Source organism: Pygoscelis adeliae, unplaced genomic scaffold (assembly GCF_000699105.1).
Source record: "Pygoscelis adeliae isolate BGI_AS28 unplaced genomic scaffold, ASM69910v1 Scaffold170, whole genome shotgun sequence".
NCBI lineage: Eukaryota > Metazoa > Chordata > Aves > Sphenisciformes > Spheniscidae > Pygoscelis > Pygoscelis adeliae.
Window position 1 is genome coordinate 3,048,581 of NW_008824002.1, and position 22,156 is coordinate 3,070,736.

A 22,156-nucleotide genomic window follows, 5' to 3' on the forward strand; every position below is an offset into this window, starting at 1 on the left:
AATGAAAACAATGTCTGCAGTTCACAGAAAATCATATTTTTCATGGGCTGGAAAATTCAGGTGGAACCAATGCCTCACACTTTGGCTTTTTATTTAAACTGATAATAAACCTCACATCTAACCACACTTCCTAGATTGCAATGAATAGCAGCCTGTGAAACCACAATTAATTAAAGCTTAGAAAACCACAGTTTTTGATGTCTATGTTCTGTAATTAGTTCTATCTATTCTACATGAAATCATCAGCAACACCCAGTATTCCTGAATCAGTGAACAGGAAAAGAAGACACTGAGGGAGCAAATATTTTAAGTATAAATACAAGTGAAAAAGTATGTTTCAGTGTCTAAGTATTCATTTACAAATGGGTGTTAAAAACCCTTTTATAAAAAGGGTACACGTGAAAAATAGAATGAGCAATGTCTTTGCAGAAGGCTTTATAACTCGTAAAATTATGCCTTTGAAACAAAAAAAAATACTTGCCTACTTTAAATGGGATAGGTAGAACAGTACTCTGTAAATGAGCTAAAATTGGTGCAGCATTAGTGTGTGGCACTTTCTTTTTTGTGCACATAAATATTTTGACTTTGTAGCTTTACAGTGTGGTGAATGTGCAAGAACAGAGAAGTAATGTGAAAGGAGATGCAGCTGTGTGCACGCAGAGGGAGATCCCGTGAAGCCAGTGTGATAGTGCTAGTAGTTCTGGTTGTAGGATTGGGGCCATAATCAATGCCTGAATAGACTTGTTTACAACATTACAAGGAAGATCAATCGCCTGGTTGAGAACATAAGTCGCCATGATTTTTCCATCATTTCTGTTACAGAGAGTGCCATCCTTACTCATATTATGTTAGCAAGCCCTAATTAACGTAATTTAAAAAAAAAAACAAACATAAATCAAAAGACTTTATCTAGTTGACCAGACCAGTTAGAGATAATTTCAGCCACATCTGTGGACAGTGACAGTGTTATAACCGAAGATCTTCCAGGCTCAATGGAAGCCGACTGATTTACTAGTAGTCTTCAAGAGAATGAGATTTGCTCTACAACATACTGGATTTTTTAATACTATGGGTTTGTTACTTGGCAGATTTCATCTTTCCTTTTTTTTTTACATGTGTCAAGGAAAGGACTGAGGAATTGCATGTATAAAGGCAAGCATTATATATTTATGCATTACATTAAAAATAATTAGACTGTTTCAATGATTTTTTTTTTTTTTTTTTATAACACCAAGAATCAGGCTGAGGCAGTTACTTGTAGTGCTGCCTTAAAATTCAGCTTATTCTGTTTTAATAGATTTGTTCATGCTGTAAGCAGCACAAAATTTCATGGGAGCCTACTAGAAATAGAATGAAGTAGTCTGCTTTCAAACCATCTTTAAATGATCCATTTTAAATAGTGGCCATGGAGATTGAAAAAGTAGAGCATGGCAGAAATGCATCTACTTTTATTTTATAGCTGATGCTAAAACCATCTTCTTAAATGGGTTATATCAGACACTATTTTGAGGCTTCAAAGAAATTGTAAATGGTACTGCCAAAGGAGCTACTGCTGCTCCTAAGGGACCAACTTTTATTAAAAACTCATGGCTCCCTACTTTTCTTTATGAGAAAGTAGTTGAAGTCCAGAATTGGAGTAGTTTCACTAATTTTCATATTCTCATGTGAGCTAAGGGCTTGTGGGTTGACATGCAACAACAAAAAAAACCCCATATTTTTCTACCAAATAGTCTATACATAGGTATACATGCATGCAGTTATTGCTTTTTATTACAGCATTAATAGAATAAATCTAAAGGGTGAAAACATGCAAATGGAGGTACATATAAATGTACAAATCACTGAGGAAAGAGGTGTATTAGAGTTTGGTTATGTATACAGAAGAGTTTGAGGCATAGCTAGTCAATAGTGCAGATTTTAGAATCATTTAGAATTAATTTGTTTCTAGAATTCAGCATTTTCCTCGGCATAATTTTACATGTTTTCTAGAAACAATGAGGTTACCAGATAAATGATGTGTAATGCAATCACAGAAGTGCAAGGTTGGAAGGGAACTCAGTGGGATCTTTTCTGAGCCATTGTCCTGGTCTAAGCGGGGAGTAGATAGACCAAGCTCGTTCTTGCTAGATATTTGTACTGTTCCTGAAGTTCAGGGATGAACATTTCAGAGATTTCCCGGATCATCTGTTGTACTGCTTTATGTAGTATGAAACTTTTTTCTAACGCGTAACATAAAACTTTCCTGTCATTGATGGACTAGGCAACAGCTGATCATCTGATGCTCTCTTACATGTTTGTTATCACATCTCCTGTCAGTCTAGTCTTGTCTAGATTAAAGAAACTTGTATCACTCGATCTTTTATCATAGTTTATGTTTTCCTTTCCTTCTTGCTTTTTCCTCTGAATGTTCTCTTTCTCTCTGCCTATATCTTACAAGTGCTGGAGATAAATCTGAACACTGTATTTCAGCTGAGTCCTCTCTGGCAGCTCAGCAGTCGAGCTTTATGTTGCTGTTCTGAATATATCTGAATGAGATTTGTCTTTTTCATAACAGGATCACATTGTCTCCTATTCAGGTTTTGGTCCCCTGTAATGCTGTTTTTTCTACTTCAGGACTTCTGTACTTATGATTTTGTGTTTATGCTTTTAATGTTTTACTTCTAAATGCAAGGTTTTTTGGAATGTTTTTCTTAAATTTCCCTTATTAAGCATACTTTCCCAATTAATTTTGCCTTTTAGTTGTTGTGTAATCACATATACTATGCTTGTGTGCATAATATGTATGAAAGTATAATGAGGTAACGTGAGATGGGAATTTAGAGATATAGATAGTGGAAAATATGTAGGTAGAAGCGATACAGCTGAATGTTAAGAGTATGTCAGGACAACGTTACGGTTATCAGTATAGAGCTATAAAAGCTAGCTCACAAATTTTAAGTCTGGCTTGTTCAAACAGTGTGAGAATCTACATGGGCACTGTAGCCATAGCCTCTACCATGCTTTTTGGGTTGTGACGTCTATGTTACATATAAAGCAAATTTAAATATGACAAACAATACAAAATATTTTTCTTCACAAATCTTAAAATATGGTCAGTCTCTAACGTGTTTGATGACACTAAGAACTGATACATGAGGACAGAGCTGAGGTTCCTTCCCTGCAAAGTAATGTTTTGTTCAAGGACTTTCTACCTTCAAGGCAGGACAAGCTCTGATTTGCAGTCCCTGCTGTACAGGAATGTTGGGCGTGTTCCTTTTATTGTGATATGAAATGAACAGAAACCTGTTGTGGAATGCAATTTAACATGTATACTGAAGGATCAAATGAAAATTGCATGTACTGTAGAAGTCATTTTCATTGTCATTGCCAAATACACTTTCCAGTTGTAATAAACAGTCATTCCTAGTGTTTAATGTTTGATGAACCTCCTGTGAACCTACTGATATAAGTAAACATTTTCTTAACAACAGCTACCCATTTCTAACACCTAGAGGGAACTTAAAGAGCAGTTCATTCCCTGACTCCAAACACTTGATGTTGTTCCATTTGAATCATAGAATCATTAAGGTTGGAACAGACCTCCAAGATCGAGTCCAACCATAAGCAACCATTTGCTTAAGCTTTTTATAAGTATGCACGTATTTTGAGTAAAATGAGTAATTTAAAAAAAGGTCTGCAAACATGATGTCCTTTAATTATGGCTGACCACATCCCCTGTCATAGAAGAATGTACAAAAACATTTTTCTATTCAGAACAGCTGCACTTATGTTGACTATTTATTCCTTATAAACTACTGTCTGTCAAGTAAGAACTAGAGCTTTGTGTACAGAACAAAAAAAAAAAAAAAATCCTTCTGTAAATCATAAATGTAACAGATGCAAGTGTGTTTCCAGTATGAATTTTGGGTGTGTATATAAATGAAGTGATTAATAATCATGGTAATCTTATTTGCAATAAGATTTGAGAAAACATTCATTGTACTATATCTGTGTGCTCACTGCAGTCTGATTGTGGGAATCTTTTTTTGCATTGACTCATTTGTGCACTGAGGCTCTTACATCACTGCTTGTCCAGTTACAATGACATTCCTCCTTTTAGATGATAATTTCACATTTTAAACATCATTCAGATTGTTCCGTTGCAAATCCTTCTCCTAACTGAAGTAAAAGCTATTCTACGTTTCAGCCTACAGCAGATGTGTATACGGGACTTGCATAGAATCAAAGTTTCAGTGAAGTAAGTTAATCTGTGGTGGGATTCTTTTGGTTCTCCCTTTCTGCTAAAGTTCAACTAAATCTTGGAGCCAGGGTCTCTGTATACTAAATACGACTTTTGATCTGAACTGTAAAAAAAATTATTAGTGTCTCATTTATAAATACTGAGAAGAGAGATTGTCTTCTTGCTCTCTTTCAGTATTTGATATATAATTCTTTATAAGGTTTCCCTTCTAGAAAGGAATTGATGAATGTAACACAACATTCATCAGAATAGGCCAGTCTAGAAAATACCATTTAATGGACAAAAATATCAATTGCAATGCTACTGTACTGTATATAAAGACGAAATAATCACATTGCAGGACTTTGTCCAAACAAAGATTTTATGAAATTGGGGTGAGAGAAACTGTACTTCAGTAAATTATTTTGGGACTCCATTTTGCCTATACACAGTCTATTTTCAGTTGTTTTCAGGAGGTACTTTGTATAAACACACACACACTTTGACTCCTTAAAATGTGTATATAGATATTAGTATTGCCCACGGTCTGAATTAGACTAAATATTTTTATTAAGCATTCAAATAATACAAGAAATTATCTGCTGGGTTTTAATTTTTTTAAGTTGCAGTTACAGTCCTTCTATGTGCACATGCATGAGGTAAATAAACACCTAGTTAGTTTTAAATGTATTGCATATGTTTGGTTTGAGAATGTTATAATGGAAGTTTCTGTGAAGTTCAGAAATCAAAATATTTTGTAGTTGTTACTAGGATACAAAAGGTAGACTTCCTTTTTCTTTTATATGTATATACTCACTTGTATGGAGTGGGGAGAGCTCACTGTCAATTTTGGTTAAAGTCTCATGTAGAAGAGAGAGATGCTCACTAAAAATTAAGGTTTTGGAAGTAGTTATGGTTTAGATATTAGTCTGCTACAAGGATACTTTATAGGAACCAAAACCCAGGGATTATATACCTAAAGTTAGTTTGCATATCTACAGTAATCTGAAAACAACAAAAAAGACAAGTTATTTGAGGAAGGGAGTCTAGATGAAAACTGACATGCTGATTTCACTTTGAAACTTTTTACGCCATGGAGATAGTCTATGCCATAGCTTGTTCCATACGATTAGACCTGATTAATTACAGAGTAAGTGTTTGTTTTTAAATGTTCCCTGTTCAACTCAGTACATCAGGACATGCTTTCAGGCTTGAGTGTTTGGCCACTGAGTTGTAATATGTCCGAGTCATGAGAGGTCTTGCATGTCTTTGAGTCTTCTATCTAGAATCTTTTCATTCAGTACTACGGCCACAAATGCCTAATGTAAGCAAATATAGTACAAACCCATGGCAAAGGTACAAAGGTATCAAAACTTGACTCCTCTTGCAGCTGGCAGGCTGAATCTCCAAGCTCTATGGATTCTAGTGTTTGCAGGAGTTGTACGCTTCGTGGTTTGAGACCTCTGCAGTTGCCAGAGATGCTGGCGACACAGGTTTTAAGCGGAATTGTTTGTTTCTCTTCTCTCCTTAATGAACCAAAAGAATAAATCATGGAATGAAAGTTCTTGCCCAAAAGAATACAAGACTCACTGGATCATTTTGTAGAATAAAAATACTTTCAGTAGAAGACAGGAGAGAGAAATCTAGTAATTTTGTAGTGCTTATGAAATCCTGATGAAGTAGCATGCGCTGCTTTGGTGAGACTTAAGAGATGCACTGAAAAAATCCATAATTCCATGCAACTGCATCCCATATAGATAGTTCTCTATGCATATATATTTCCTAGGAATAGAAAACACTGCAACTACCATGATTGACAATAAGGTCTTCCATACAATACAGTACTGTGAGCATTAGTTTTCTTCTTCTTGCCTTTAAAGTGAGGTAGTGTGGATTATTGCTGATACATGTGATCACAGGAAAAAGCAAAATGTATTCGCGTACATATATACACACACACATATATATGTATACATATATGTGATTATAGGTCACTAATTTATTGAGAGAATTAACCAAATCACTAAAGGTTTTTTAAAATGGCTTCCAGAGGTTATTGCTATTGATGCCATCCTCTGAGAGTTTATGAACTTGCTCTAGATATGTGTCATCTTTGCCTTGACAAGAGTGGTTCTCACACCTATGACATGTATTTCAAAGGGTGTCAGGGTGCACAGGCTTCAGGCAAAAAGCTGCAATTTGCCAGGAGAAAGCTGATGATTAGTGACTAGCTGCACTATTTTCATGCTGCTAATTTCCTTGAGAGCATCTCCCTGTTGTTTCCAGCACAATTAGGATTCCAGGCCTTCCCTGTGACCTGCACAGAAACTCTGTTTGGGGGAATATTTAAAACTTTTTTAAAAATAGATTTTTATCTCAAAACTTTAACCTGAGGAAATGTTAGGTTGCTTCCGACACTACTTTTACACATCTTTATTCCTTTATTCACACCTGTGACAGGCAAAGACAGAAAGGCACGAATGCGTTCACTTTCCCTTGTGACCTTTCTCCTGTTGGCGGTTACGGAAAGGACAGTAGAAATGATGCACAATCTGGGAAGCGATGCTCAAAGTGCCATAACAAAAATGCTGATGTAGAGTTTGGAAAGCCGTCTCTCTCTGGCTTTAAGATGTAAATTGGTGCAAGCGCATGGATACTCAGCAAATAAGGTCCTCAGTGAGATAAAAGGAAAGCTCTGCACGCATACGAAGAGAGTCTGGACAAGCTTTTGATAAGCAGTTGTAGCACAATATAAAAACAGAAAATTTAGGGAGCCTGTGAAAGGCAGAGAGCTGGAGGCCCAGTAAGGAAAGAAGGGGCTGTCATCCTGCATTCTGGATCTCATGTGCAGTAGCTGATTAAATTGAGGAGGGTTGGTACCCCTACCTGTATGTCATTTGACTGGCAGAAGTCACATCCCTGAAGTGAGGATGCATGTTTACTTCAGTGCTGCTGGAGCTTAATTTACCATACTACCTACTTAGCAGCCCTGGAGCTGCTGTGTCTCTCATGCAACCATCCTTGCTGTTGTGACAGTAACTTCAGGTAAAGAGGTAGGAAGTGCTGCAATGGATGGGAACTGCGCCGGCCTTCCTGGCTTCCATCTCTGTCACGTGCAAGTTCACACCCTTGCCTTATTCCCCGGCTTTGGCAGTCAGAATTGATTATCTGCCTTTGCTCCTTCTTTTCTTCATTCCTTTGCTGGAGGCACAAGAAGAGGATCCTGGAACTTGATTTCTCTGCTTCGGTGGTTGCGCACAGGCGCAGCTACAGATCACCTCCACTGTCTTCTACATTGCTACTTGAACAGGACTAACATTTTGCATAGCAGTGGTGCAGCTTAATGTTGCACAGGGAAGATGTCTTTACAAGTGACAGACTTTCACAAATGTATTAGCTTTTTTGTATTGCATACCTGCGAGCAAGTAAAAGTGTGCTTTTTCAGGTAGGTCAGGGTTTCTAGAGGCTTTTCACAGTTATTACTGCATGTACTTATGGGAGAAAAGAAAGAGCTATTGTGATGCCAAGAAGCTTCCATGTCCTCAGGGCAAACGCGGAAAGAGTTGGATATCTGCTCTCCCTCATAGCTTCTGATGGTGCTAATAGGAGGGCTACCTGTGATTATAAAGGAAGAAAACAGGCTTTCTTTACTGTGAGTGTTACAAGAATGTGCATGTACTATTAGTTTCAAGAGCGTATCTCTAAATCTAAGCAGGACTTGGAGTGTTCCTGTAAAATAAAATAAACTGTAAGGGTATTTCATTAGAAGAAATGTGTTATTTCTTTCAAAGTACTGATCCTAGTTTGTTTTTGGAGGAGGGGAGGTTCCTCTGAGGTTTTCTTTGTTATAGAGTCCCTTCTAGTCTGATTAAACTATACTGATGTTTCATAGTTTCTCCAAACTGTGACAGCTGATGAATGGATTTTCACTCAGAAACTGCTTGACAATGTTTTCTTCAAGACAAGAAATGAAAAAAATGGGAATTTCTTTTGTGGGGAAGGAATTATTTTAGACATATTATTCACTACTTTTAAGTGTTCTGTCATGCCAAGTATTTGACTCACTTGTTTTTGTTGTCCCAGTCTTAACTTGGTGATTGTGTTATTAAACGTGAAATTCCTCACTCCTGGCTGCAGCAAACTAACAAAATTACTTCTTGTCCCTCCTTTAACTGGAAAAGGGTAGTGTCGGTACCTTGACAGTCCTATCCTATGAGACAGGAGCAAAAGGGAGGCTTTGCTTAGATCATGATGTTGCTTAAGAGCTGATCTTGTGTAGATTGTAGGTGAGTGCTGTTTTGTTCTGAGTCGTTTATCCTTGGAGCAGGTTCAGTGCAAGGGAAGAAGAGATGGATAGTGGCAGAACAGGAAAGGTTATAACACACAGTCTCATATCCAAAGTTTTACCACTTATCTATCTAAAATACTTCTGGATTCTTCAGATAAACCAATAACGAGCATCTAATAAATGTTTATTGTATTCATTCTCTCACAGAACTTGTGAGATCAAGGAGTTGCCTCTGTGCTCATTTTACAGATTTGATAAGGCTGTGTTACAAACCTCCGTACTATGAAACTCCTGGTGCCAGAGTGAATCTAAAAATGTTTGAGTTAGCGGCTGCTGTGCTTTTGGTTGTGATGGCTTAGCTGTTGGAGGTCTGCACTGTGAATAAGACTGCGGTTAAAAAAAAAAGGAAATGAGAAATACTCTTTTTCAGAAAGATTACTTCTTGTTTATGATGCAGCCACGTACACAATCATGCTGACGTAGCAAGGAGGTGCTACTGCCAGATGCTTTGCACCATGAAGCTGTGGCCTAAGTACTACACTCAGGATCACACAGGAAATATGTGTCAGAACACGAAATTAATCACAAGTCTTTAAGCTAGGCTATGTACTAAATCATCCTTTAGGTTTGAGCTTCAACTAGGTAATTTCAAATTTATTTGTTGCAGTTTTTTTTCAGATGTACTGCTTCACTGATTGTCGCCTTCTTATTCTAAGTATAAGAGTGTCCTACCCTTTCCCCTTTGAGAAAGAGGCTAGATGGAGTAGCTTTGATTCCATTAATAGGGCACAACTAGCATTCTGAGCACCCTAAAATGCATTTTACTCCCTAAATTTCTTCTGGGGTACTGTTGTTATGTACACTCTTCAGGGCTGGATAGTTTTGTGAAGTTAGTCTTTATATTATTTCCTTCCTTTTTTCCAAGCCCATATCTTAAACTGTTGCCTAAATTTGGTCTGTTTGCCTGTCTTTTATGCTTGTAAACACCTTAGGGGATTTCTATAAGGTATTTGTTTTGATAGAGTGAAGTACGCATACAATATACACGTACAATATAAACAGACCTAATGAAAAATCTGTTTGATCCAATACTAACTGTCATTCTTGGCTGTTCTACCGGGCAGCAGAAGCCCTGTGTTTTCTGCTCTGGTTTTCATCCTGAATCATTTTAACTAACAGTAAAGATGCAACTGTTTGGCTCTATCTTGGTTTTAAACATGTTTATTCTTATTAAAGTAAATTGCAATTGTTTCCCAGGCACAAAACCAAAAACCATAGAGTGTTTTATTTACTAGAGGAATCATATTAAAATACAGAACTTGTTGATGTATTTTTCAAATCTGTCTTGACAGAAATTATTCATGTTCAGGCAAAAAAATAAAAAAGGAGATGTCAAGCCTAAAACATGGTATTAATCGAGGATGTGCTGCTATGACAGAAAAAGCATTTACTGTCGATTAGTATTTATTGTAGAAAAGCTTGGAGAACATCACTTCCCAGTAAGTGGTCTCCATCAGGAAAGTTATTTTGGATAGCTGCTACACCTAAACAAGTGTCTGCTGTCTCGGGTTATGTCTCCCCTGTCAGATAAAGAGATGTCTGTTATATCAAAGGTTGATTATGTGCTAGCTGACCTGTTAGGGGAGACATGATATAGTTCTGTGGAGGGAGTTAGGTGATGCCAGCTATAGAATAGATGTACAATTGACGGATAGCTACTTCATTGTGAGATCATCTTCATTGTCTCCATCAACATTGTGCAGCAAAACAGCTAGAGCTTATAGGTGGTCCTCCCACGAGGCTTTCACGTCACTGTTCTGCAGAGAAATTGCATCTCTGAGACCTACTGAGTACTGATGTCGGTAGCACTGCACAGAGAGCGGCTTGACAACATCAGTTTGTGTCAAGCATGCAGGGGGAAGCAAGGGTCAGAGTAGGAATGTCAAGAGAGATATAGATTAAATTCTAGGCACGTGGATTTTTATCTGAGATTATTTCATTGGAAGGAATTGTAATAGAAGTGATGGACTTGCTATAAAGGGAGGCAAAGTTCCATTTAAGGAGCATTTCAGCATTTTGAAGTTGCAACTATGATGTTACATTTCAGAGTTATGCTCAAGTTTTGTATTTGCTTGTTCTAAAAGGTATGTCCCATCAATGAAGTTGAGTTTTAATTTCTTGCATTAAGTCATTTCTCCTGTTATCTTCTCTGAGAGTAAAACCCTACTGCAGGTGTAAACATTGCCTGTAGAACACAAAAAAAACCTTTAAGAAAACCAAGCGAAATTCTAAATTGTATAAAATTCCAAGATATAATGTTACTCAAAGGAAGGAGTACCATTTATGCTGCCCTGGAGGTTCTGTCCAAAAGGTTTCAATTATAAAATAAGTAGTACCTATTTGCAAGTGAAAGCAATGTAAAGTATAATTTGAATTACCATTTATATTAAACAATTTATTGAATTGAGATTTCTTAAAGGTTATTATGTTATAAATATAAATTAAATAATTTATAGCTTTATCATATCAATTATCTTTAATCTTTGGTACATTTTAATTACCATTTAAATTGACTAAATTAAGAGATTATTGGGAAAAACATTCTTAATCTTGAGATTTTAACTACTTTATTCTAAAATGTTCATCTTTGAAGTTGTGCAATTTTTCTGTTTCAATTACTTTTTCTTTATGTCTTGGTTTGCTGTAAGAATTATTAGAAAGTGACGACAACTTTAATTGTATTACCATTAAGTGCAACAATTCACCATTTTCTCATAACATTTTAACTCAGGCAAATGCCTACCGAGTCCAGAATAACATAAATTGGTGGGTTAGTTCCTATATATGTATTGCTAAGCATGCATGTTCTAAGTTGTAAGTGTGGAAATAGATTCTAGACCAATGGATTTTCATCTGGAATCCATCTATTTCATTAGCAACAAAAATTCCCAGTAGAAGTGAGACACTGAAGTAAATTCTTCAGTTCGAAACAGAATAGAAGATTTTTTTTTTTTTTCCTTAAGGTACTGGTTCTACCATTTGATCCTTGTTTTGTTTTTCACCTTAGCAAAACACTACACCTTCAAACCAGGAAATGTGACAGTTACAAATACATCATCATGGAGAAAAACAGGAGGAAAAATTTTGGAATATTTATTTTTTTTTAACCATCTGAATTATAGTGTCACAGCACTATTTCGAAACTTGCCGAGTAGCATGTTTTGCTAAGAGCAAATATTTAAATTATAGACCAGAATCTGTTGCTTTATTATCATAACCTAATAGATGGATCAACATGTTATTATTTTTAATGTGGCCAGTGGAGAGAAGAGGAAAAGAAATATTTTAACTGTTGAAATCCACATTCATCCAGAATGGGAAGAAATTACTTCACTCACTCTATTGGAAATGCTGCTCGATTAGCAAGATGAAAATATGATAAAGTTAATAGTAGCAGCACACTAGATCTATGTTTTGCATTTTCTTTGCAAGACTCTGAGTTAAAAAGCAGCACAAATCATTCTAGTGACTGCATTTCTTCAAAATGGAGAGAGAAAAACCCATGAAGCAAAAAATGGGAAGGGCATGGTGGTTACTTCCATTTGCTGCCCTTTCAACCACACATTTAGCTGAAACCAAAAATGCATATTTAATAGAATTGAGAGCACAGAAAGGAAAATGTAATTACTGGTATGAAAAACAGCTATCACACAGGCATATGTATTTTAGAAAACTGCTGTTTAGTATGTAGTGTTGCAAGGATTATTTTAGTAAATAATTTTTTCCTGCGTAACTGTTACATTTCTCATCAGTTTCTCCGATCATTTTGAAAAGGTAAAGGAATACAATTGATTTGACATTATAGATGGAAAAAATTACAGTATGTATACACTTCACATTAGAGTACTCAGAGTGCCATTTTGTCACTAAGTGGTATGAGGATTTTAAAATATATATAAATATAAATAGGTATAAATACATATTAATAAATATAAACAAATATAAAAATATATATGTAAATGTTGTGCAGTACTAACAGGCACTGCACAGGGAAGGGACGAGAAGCATGTTAGTTCACTTATTGGAGGAACATTCAGTCCTTCATTCTTAATATTATGTTGTAGGATTGTTGTAGGAAAATTCAGTGAGGGACCTCAGCAGGTCTCTCATTTAACCTCCTGCTCAGGGTAGGGTAGTTCTGAGGTCAGATCCCTGCTCAGGGCTTTATCCAGTCAGGTACTGAAAGCCGCCAGTGATGGATACTGTGCAGCCTCTCTGGGCAACCTTTTCCAAAACTTGACTGTACTTATAGTGAATAAGTTTTCCCTAAATCCTATATGGACCACACTTGAGAGCAGTGATGCATGTAGCATTGCATGTCTGAATTCGAGATTTCTTGTCCTTCCCGTCCCCTAAATCAGCAGTATGTTCAAATCTTTCTTCATCCTTTTTACATGGTCCAGATAAATTGCTCTAGAGTAGTACTGAGGACATAACGTCTGTAGTGATGTCTGCCTGTATAAAAGCCTAAAGAAACTTATGGTGGTGCATCAGCAGCTTCCTGCTCAGGCTTCCCTTCCCACCTTTTTTTATTCTTTTGAAAATACAAATCAATGCATAATTTTTAAACAGATTGTACAGAAACCAGAAGTCTCACTTTGCTTGAATCGCCTGTCACTGAGAACCCCTGATCCAGAGAGTTCATCAGTGAGATTTGTGCTGTGGGAAAGTACATAGACTTTTTCAGTACTCAATTTCATCATTTAAGTACTTCTGATATCCTTGGGAACACTTGTTTTTTCTTAAGTGAGAAATAATTACAGTAATGCCAGATGTTGTTATTACACTGTTAATTATTGTTTAACCGGAAACATAATTCTTAGCATTGTATGAAACGCAACCGGTGCTTTTTTTCATCTATAGATGAGAGCGGGAATATTTGCTGTCTTTGTACTAGGGTATGTTCATATTTTACATTGAAAGACAAGATGCCAAAGATTGTGGTGAAGTTTCGTAGGAAAGGCAGCATGTGAAATGTGTGTTTCCTCAGATTTCTAGAGGGTTACAGCAATTGCCTGTAATGGGGCCATATTTTCAAATCGCTCTTTGTCCTATTTCTAAAAACTGTCCATCACTCAGTGAATTTCTTCAAAGAACAGGTATAGCAGCATGCTATCTTCACGGCTAGAAATGTAAGAAGTGGGAAAATTGTCTCGTGGAAGTTTGTTTACACTTATCGCTGAAGAATAATTAGGTACTTTTTGACTCTTGTCATTTGTCTTATTGAGTAAACTGTACATTGGAAACAAGCTAGCCACTTATAAACTTTCCCAGCTATGTAACTTCATAAAGTACAGCACTTCATCAAAGCGGATCCATTAACCCTCTGACTGGTACTCTTCTCTCGGCTTTGATTGCAGCACCACACAGAAGCACCTAGCCCATCATTGCTACCCCCATCAGCTTTACCGTTAGATGTATTAAACAACGCCGTTGCTGGATTTAGTACTGTGGAAGAACTCATCCGGTACCTTGAACCAGATCGGTGGCAACTGGATTTGGAAGATTTGTACAGGCCAACGTGGCAACTTCTTGGAAAGGCATATATTCATGGGAGGAAATCAAGAGGTAAATTACTCTTCTGTCTGGCCTTGCAGCTTTCTACGGGTGTGTTTTTTTAACAAAGAAACAGTAATTAAGAGCATTCTTCACCTGGAATTTTGGTTCCAAGAAAAGAATATGTTAGAAATACAGCAGAGATCATTGTTGTTAGCTATTCTCATCATTATATTATCTGAAAAAGGACAATAACTAAACTCAAAACTTGAAGGAATTTAGCAGGATAAAGTAAGGAAGGTAAAAAAAAATATAAGCAGACAAGGGAGTTTTCTGTAGGGAACCTGGGAGATCTTTGTTTCCACAAAGTAGCAGGGCATCTTGGCTGGGTGACATAATCTAACTTTGCGGGTTTCTTTTATTTATGGATGGCAAAAACTTTATTTTTCGTTTGGGGTCAGTAATTTCTTACACTTACTGTGTAACACATGAACGATTGGTTTATTTCCTTAGAATCGTTCCAGTCTCTACACCATATGAATTGAGAACAATTAGCTAAATGTTTCTCTTCCATGATACCTCATGAAATCCCTGTGTCCATGTCCAGTTTGATCATGCAGTTGTCAACTTAATCAGATGTAGATTATGTATTTCATCCCTTGTGGAGCTATTTCTTGTTCAGCACGTAATTTTCTTTCATCTACATTTGACATTCATGAATTTTCTACCACATATCATCCAGATGCTGCCCACTATTTCATGTTTATGGATTCCATGTGGATGGATAGCATGCGGGCAATACCTCCTTCCTTGCCCCACCATAAAGCATGAAAATGAAAACATATGAACATAACTTAATAGACTCCTCTGTTGACAAATGTAAATTTGATTATCATCTGGTCAGCAAGAAAAGGGAGGAAGTAAAACCTTTCATAACTCTAAATTTAAGTTTTTGACAGCTAATTCTTGGGTCAGAGCCTAAAAATCAACCCTTCTACCCTATCTGTATCGCTACAGCAATATTACACAGCAACTAAATCAAGAGTCAAAGAGGAGGAAATCTCTTTAAAAGCTTTCAGCAATGGACCATGCCTTTCAGGTAGTCATTTAACACTTTCCTAATTAAAGAGATTCAGTATTTGCCAAATGTATGCCATAAGCATACAGTAAGTGGGAGAAAAACAAAATGTAATTTGTGAAACCTTACATAAACTAAAATGCAGGTGTTGGATAACATCTATATAGACAAAAGCAACTCCCTGCAAGACATATCTTAGAAAGAAACTATCAGAGTAAATCTTTTAGAGACGTCTAATTAGACGCTGAAATAGATTTTTCCACTGAATAAACATATCATGGTAGTGCCACATTTATCTTTAAGAGACCACCCTCAGACTGCATTACCGAGTGTGTAATGTAATAGCCTGAGGCGGAAAGTATGTCCAGTTGAGAGGACATAGTATTAACTGTTAGGTCTATTCAATAGATAGGGAAAGCAAACCTTTATTTTTTTTCTTTTTATTTTCTTCCTCTTCTTTTAATGTTATTCCTTCTAGTAGTACGTTTGCTGTATTTAAAAGCTTTTTTAAGAAATGTTTGGGAGAAGTGCATGCCCTAAAATGTTTGTTTTTTTCAAACTCTTTGATTCTATAATTAGATCAGTTTTATTTTTGCAATATTTCAGTGTAAAACCTAAATTACTGTCCTACTTTCATAGACAAACATAAGTTTGCATCTAGATTAAATGAAAATGTAATTAAAAGTGTATGTTACTTTATGTAGAGAATAGTATTGTCCTCTACTCCTACTTAATAATTCATATGAAAAAGACTATATTTAGACAACCTAAATTCCACAGAACTTCTGTGTCTGATGTTTTCTCTGGATAAAATGCTTCCAAAAACTTCTAGCCAGGAAAGAAGTAACACCAAGTTCAGAGGCTTTGATGTCTAAATATAGTCCTAAATTCTTTTATAATATTAAACATACTTAAAAATAAAATACATTTTGCTGTGCAAAAAAATGGTCCCATCGCTTCCCACAGAAATCTATGCATAATCATTAGACCATATTCTGAAGTCTGCTTAAGGAGAAGAAAAGAGTCACAATCCAACCATAGTCCTTAGTAGATACTTTTCTTGTATAGTTATGCGCCTTCTTTTTTTTTTTTAAACTCCTCATTCGGGGTTTTGTAACAGCCCTGTCCTATTGTAGAAGCCAGTACAAAACTTACACCCCAGGAACATCTCCAAGGTGCTTAGGAATGAAAACCATCCTGCTGCTATCTGTGCCCACACACAAGTGCCTCAACCAGAATTTGTCTCATTGACTTTGAGAGCAGCATCCAGCTGGAAAATTGTTTTGGGAAAGAGGGTTCCCTGTGCTACTCGACACACGTCCCAGAAGATGCCAGACAGTTGCATTGCTAATTGCAGAACACAGTTACTTTCAGGCTGGTGTGAACATGGATTACTTCAGTTGCATGTGCCAGTGAAGGCACACTTTTGAAATAGACTTTACTGTAGACCTACCTGCATCTACATTTTTTTCCTCCCTTTTTTTTCCTTCTCCCCTTATTTTTATTTTAGTGTTTCCCATTCATGTGCTACTGCAGAGCCTTCCATTCCTCCTGAGCTAGTGCTAGACAAAAGAACTTTGACTGTTGTGTCAAACATGATACATGAGTGGAAGCCAAGTTGAAGGAGTGTTTAAATGTTCACATTATAACAGGTACTGTAACTCAGTGCACTTGGGAAATCCACATAACCTTTTATTGTGGTTAAGTAAACACTTTTAAGGGAATATATACATTCTCTCATCTAACTTTGTGCCCACAGTGTGTTAAAATAAATTTTGGACAGACAGATACTCTTTGAAAAAGTAACAGCTCCATTCACACACTTCAAAGAAGTGATTATATAAGCACTAGATAAATTTGCCACAGACCTTTTAATGAAATTGAATGACATGAGGTAGGGCAAGGGTTCATTGTGAGGTATAATAGCAATATACCTTAGTACATTGTAAAGCATGGAAACCAAACATGACATTTTTCATCTCTCCTGAAGCCTGTTGTAACAGTAAGGCACACTAAAATCTATCTGCCAAGAGCTGATTGGGTGTTCTTCCACAGAACCTTTTTAAAATTTGGGCCTGCAAGTCTGAGGGGTTCAGTTCAAATTCATTCCAATTTTGTGACAAAATGTGTAATACACTTGCAGCTCATTTTAGTGCATTGCCTTTTCCTCTATGTTATAACTACAGCTAGTATCAGGAAATGGATGCATTCCTCAACTGCTGCCAGTAGGCAGGAGGTAACAGAGAAGCACAACGCCACACAGGCATCTCTCTCCCGCTGGTCAACGGGGCTTGCTGGAAGAGGCATCAGTGCCCAGCTTCCGTTTTCAATTTCTCATGGTGAAGGGCTGAGCAGCAATTGTGTTAAGATGCATAAGCTTAGCTCCTTGATATTCGCTGTACCAAGCATGTGAGCCTCTATAGAAATCTACCAGTAGAAAGTATTAGCAGAACTAGCATTTCTCTCATTGTGTTTTAGGCGTTTTATCCTCATTCAGACAGTTCACTTATTATATGTTTGAAAATGTAACAGGAGAAAGAAGTATTCCATTCCTATCCAGAATCCTTGATTAATGGAGGTAGACATGTCCACCTTCTAAATGACTCAGCCTAGAGCTATTAGCTGATCAGAAGAACTTAAATCATTTCTAGTTTCTCACAGTGAATCTCTCCCCCGGAAGTTTTGTCTCTCTTTTCCTCTGCTCCCTTCTCAGCTTTCTCTAAGGAATGCTCTTGCAGTGTGGGAGGCAGGCTGGAGTTCTATCAGTAACTTTATTGGAGTTATTACACAGTCCTTGCTTTTAAAAATCAGATTGTTTATTTAGGAGCCTTTGTTAACCTGATAGTGATGGAATGAAGTGCCCCAGCTTGGCATTCACTGTGAGTGCAAGGAGAGAAAAGGCTTCAGTGTCCTTTCACAACAATAAACCCTTACTTCTGGATGCCAGTATATGGATATGGTTTGCAAATTAAATGTTTGAAGAAACATGGAATGAAATTGCTGCCCAAAGATCTGCTCCTGAGACAGTACTAGTGAGCATTTCTACTAGAGAAATGCAGCTTCTAAATTACCTTTACTTCTTATGTGTTTAAATAGAATTGAGAGGTATTATCTTGCCTTGATAGGCGGAAGTTCTCCTTGGTGACCTCTAGAGGCTCTTTACATAGTCAGTAGAGGGAAAAAAGGTATTTCTCTAGAGAGTGATTCAGATCTGGAACATATTTTAGCTTTATTTTATATCTTTTTATTTATGAACTGCTAGCAATAACTATAAAGTATTTGTCAAGTAATATCAATGCACTGGGATTTTTTTTTCCCTATTTTCTTCTTGATGTAGCTCAAAAACTCTTGGTTTAAAGCTCTTTGCTGCTTTGTTCGAGACCTCTCTTTCAGTCGTCTCAGTAGCCATATTATCATAGAGCTTTCTTTTTATTTTTTTATTTTTTTTTTTTTTCCCAGATGGAGTACACCCGTGAATTAGACATTACTTCTGTTCCTTAATGTTGGAGAAACAGTGCAGACAAAAGATCCCAGATCATGATCATTATAGTCTAGCTTTTCTGCAATAAATGAAATTACATTGCTTTTCACCAAAATAAAAAAATTATTTTTTTTTTTACTAAACCAATCCCATTTTTTTTCAGTCTTAACTGCCTCTTTTGAGGCCTGTTATTTCTTGGCTATGCAGCTAAAGCGAAAGTAAAGGAGCTTGCCCCGTTTCAGATCTTTTCATGAGCTTGCTCTTCAGCCATCGGCATAGTGAAACTTCAGTGTGGTACAGTGGAACCAGTTTATAGGGAAACTGGTGCCAAATATTAATATCTTTAACTTGCACTTCAAGTTAGGTGCTTACAAGGAGGAGCTGTATTTTATTTAAGACACATCAAGTGAAATGAAACCTAGAGAAGCAACAGAAATTCATATATATGCTGCTATGAAGGAGGAGGGGAAAAATGGAGTCTACTAATAGTTATATAGATACACATACTTGTGCACTTATTTGTTGTCTGTACAGTATTCACCGATGATGACATACCTTCTTGAAGTTCTTAGTCCATAAAAGTGAGTTCCTCTTAGATATAAATAATTTGATTCTTTCTTATATTTACATCACCCTTGCAAAGAAGCAATAATTGAAATCTTAGCAGGTAAGAAGTTTGAATGCTTTATGCAAATGCATTAAAGATGGGTTTGGAGGTCTGCAGGATTCTTAATTGTTGTGTGTGTTTCTCCAATCCAAAATTAATATAGAATAGCAACACTAGAGCTCAGAGTATGAGCGTGAACAAAGGGAACTCCATTAGGGTTGATTTGATAAAACATTTATTGGAACATAGTAGCCAAAGCTTGCTTTCTTTAATTTGAACCAACTTTGCCAGAGTTATAAAATAATTGGTGAATATTCTTACACAATGATCATTCCATTTAGCTTTCATGGTATTCATATAACTGCAGTATTATACTTGTGTGCTGAACCTGTACCACCTGCACAAAAATGAACTTTCCTCAAGGGTTCTGCACTGTTGAAGTTGGTTTACCACCAACGAAGTTGGAGTATGAATCAGAAAAGCACCACTTTGTTTGTCTTTTTGCAGTGGTTGATCTCAACCTCCTAAAGGAGGAGGTGCGGCTGTATAGTTGTACTCCTCGCAACTTCTCAGTGTCACTGAGGGAGGAGCTGAAGCGAACTGACACCATCTTCTGGCCATTGTGTCTTCTGGTTAAACGCTGTGGTGGAAACTGTGCCTGTTGTCATCAGAGTTGCAATGAGTGCCAATGTGTACCAACAAAAGTCACCAAAAAATACCATGAGGTACGCACTTTTTTTACATTTGCATGTTTGGAAATACTGAAAGCCAATTAAGGAATTTATTTTTACTATAGGAATGCACCAATATTAATATTTTAAAATTTTTTTGTATTGCACTTATAGTAAATAATTTTTTACCATTTTAATGAGGTGTTACATTAAAAAAGTAGTATCTTCCTTGTTAAAATATTTTTCTGTGGAACTATTAAGTCATTCCTGAGGTATTTGTTTACTGGTGCAGTTCAGACACATCACAACCACACCTCCTTGGTCAGCTTTCTCTAGTGGTAGATGTGAGCTTTATGAAGGAACAGGTATCTGTCCATTTCCATTGTTATAAATCTATAGCTAAAATTATTTATTATAGAATTATCTAATAATTCCATTGGGTTAACTATACTATTAGCCCTTAAATAAAATTAAGTAGAAACATGAAACTGCAAGACTCTCTTCTTTGATAAAAGCAAGTATCTGTTCAACATGTTTTAATCAATTTTGTAAAGGGCTTGAGGTAAAAGCAAGAATAATAATTAGTGGGTGGAAAAAATGAAGAAATTCAGCTGAGGAAAGCCTATTTCTTTTAATAGGCTTCCTGTCATCCAGTGTGTTTCCAGTCAATCTAGCTCATTCTCTAGGTGTGTGATGAAACACTTGCTGTTTTCTTGATGCTTGGCTTCTTCTCCTTCAGGTTCTTCAGCTGAAGCCAAGGATTGGCGTCCGGGGATTGCATAAATCACTGACAGATGTACCCTTGGAACACCATGAGGAGTGTGACTGTGTGTGCAAAGGGAATACTGAAGGATAAATATGATTTAATTGTGCTGTTTTCTTTCAAAGCACATTCAATCAATGGCTGATTCTATTATGGGGCTTGTGCATTATCTCCTTCTGTAATCTCAGTTGTTTGCTTTGGGGATCTTCCATCTTCAAGATTTACAGTGAGCTCTAAAAAGAGGAGAAGCCAAACTGGGATTATATGTTGTGTGACAGCTCTGTTTGGAGGCCCAGTGAAAGGATGGGAGAAAGGCATCAATGAGGGATTTAAAATATATGTATTGTTTTTGTCCCCCACAATTTTCTTGACAATACATGGATTTATAATTTAGGAGTAAAAATAAAGTTAGAAGGCTCGCATCACGGAGACTTGATCCTGCTGGCTGTCTCATTTCTACAGCTCCAGTACATCTGGCCTCTGGTGGAAAACACCTGAAATCTTTCTTTCTGTGTTCAACTACTTCTGTTGTATAAACTTGGGTTAAAACAGACTGTCTTGTTCCGAATTAAACTTAATTTGTCTAATGCTGGTAGGAAGGACTGGATTTTTCCATACGCTCTAGTAAAGCTCCTGCCTTTTAGAAAGAAGACTGGACAATAACATGAGCTAAGGAAGCAAACATTGAAAAGAACAGTGCCTTTATTCTTACTACTATGGCTGATGATTTTTTTGTTTGTTTGTTATTTTTTTATTGTGTACATTTTTATACTCTCCTTTTGACAATATAACTATTTGCTTTTCTAAACTTGTTAAATATATCTATTTTTACCAAAGGTATTTAATATTCTTTTTTTATTACAACCTAGATCAACTATTTTTTAGTTTTGTGAGACTTTAAAGCCAGATTTATACAGTTGGAGGAACAGAGATGTGGTTACAATGGGAAAGGAGCATGATATCTTTGCAGTTTGTTGCTACACAGTGAAAAAATACATTTATTTTTTTTTTTTTTTACCTGGATGCACAGTAATAATAAACAGAGATGTGTGGATGAAGCTCTAAGGTTGCTAGCTCCGTGACACTGAAAATACGAGAGACAGACGTTACTATAAGTGGTTTCAGAAGCTGACTTTAAAAATTCCCTCTCTCCATTCTGGCCTTTGTTCCAGTAGAAAAGAAATGAGCGTAGATAGATGCATTCTGGCTTGTTTAACTCTTTAATTTCTTTAAAGTAGGATGATCTACAACGTAAGAAAAGAAGCCCAGTGGCTTGCAGCCTTCATGACGCATCATGGTCATGGGAAGACAGCCTTTTTAATGTTGAAGTGTATGGTTTTCCATTGACGGTTATAGCTGTTTAAGTACTGTTCACTCACAGGATTGTAACACTTTTCAGTACAGTTTGATGAACTATGGTTTTGTTCTGTACATTATATTCTTTAACCAATACACTTATCCCACCCTATGCAAATTGAAAAGGAAACAGTAAA

General features: G+C 36.5%; 1 protein-coding gene across 1 annotated transcript in view; it reads left to right on the forward strand.

Moving 5' to 3' along the window:
- Window positions 1-21,250, forward strand: part of PDGFC (platelet derived growth factor C) — a 59,641-nt gene extending 38,391 nt beyond the window's left edge. Inside the window, exons 4-6 of the mRNA XM_009325344.1 lie at window positions 13,928-14,135; window positions 19,737-19,954; window positions 20,640-21,250. Of these exons, the coding sequence (XP_009323619.1) occupies window positions 13,928-14,135; window positions 19,737-19,954; window positions 20,640-20,756 (543 nt within the window). The 3' untranslated portion in view covers window positions 20,757-21,250. The remainder of the gene's footprint in view (window positions 1-13,927; window positions 14,136-19,736; window positions 19,955-20,639) is intronic.
- Window positions 21,251-22,156: the final 906 nt, after the last annotated feature.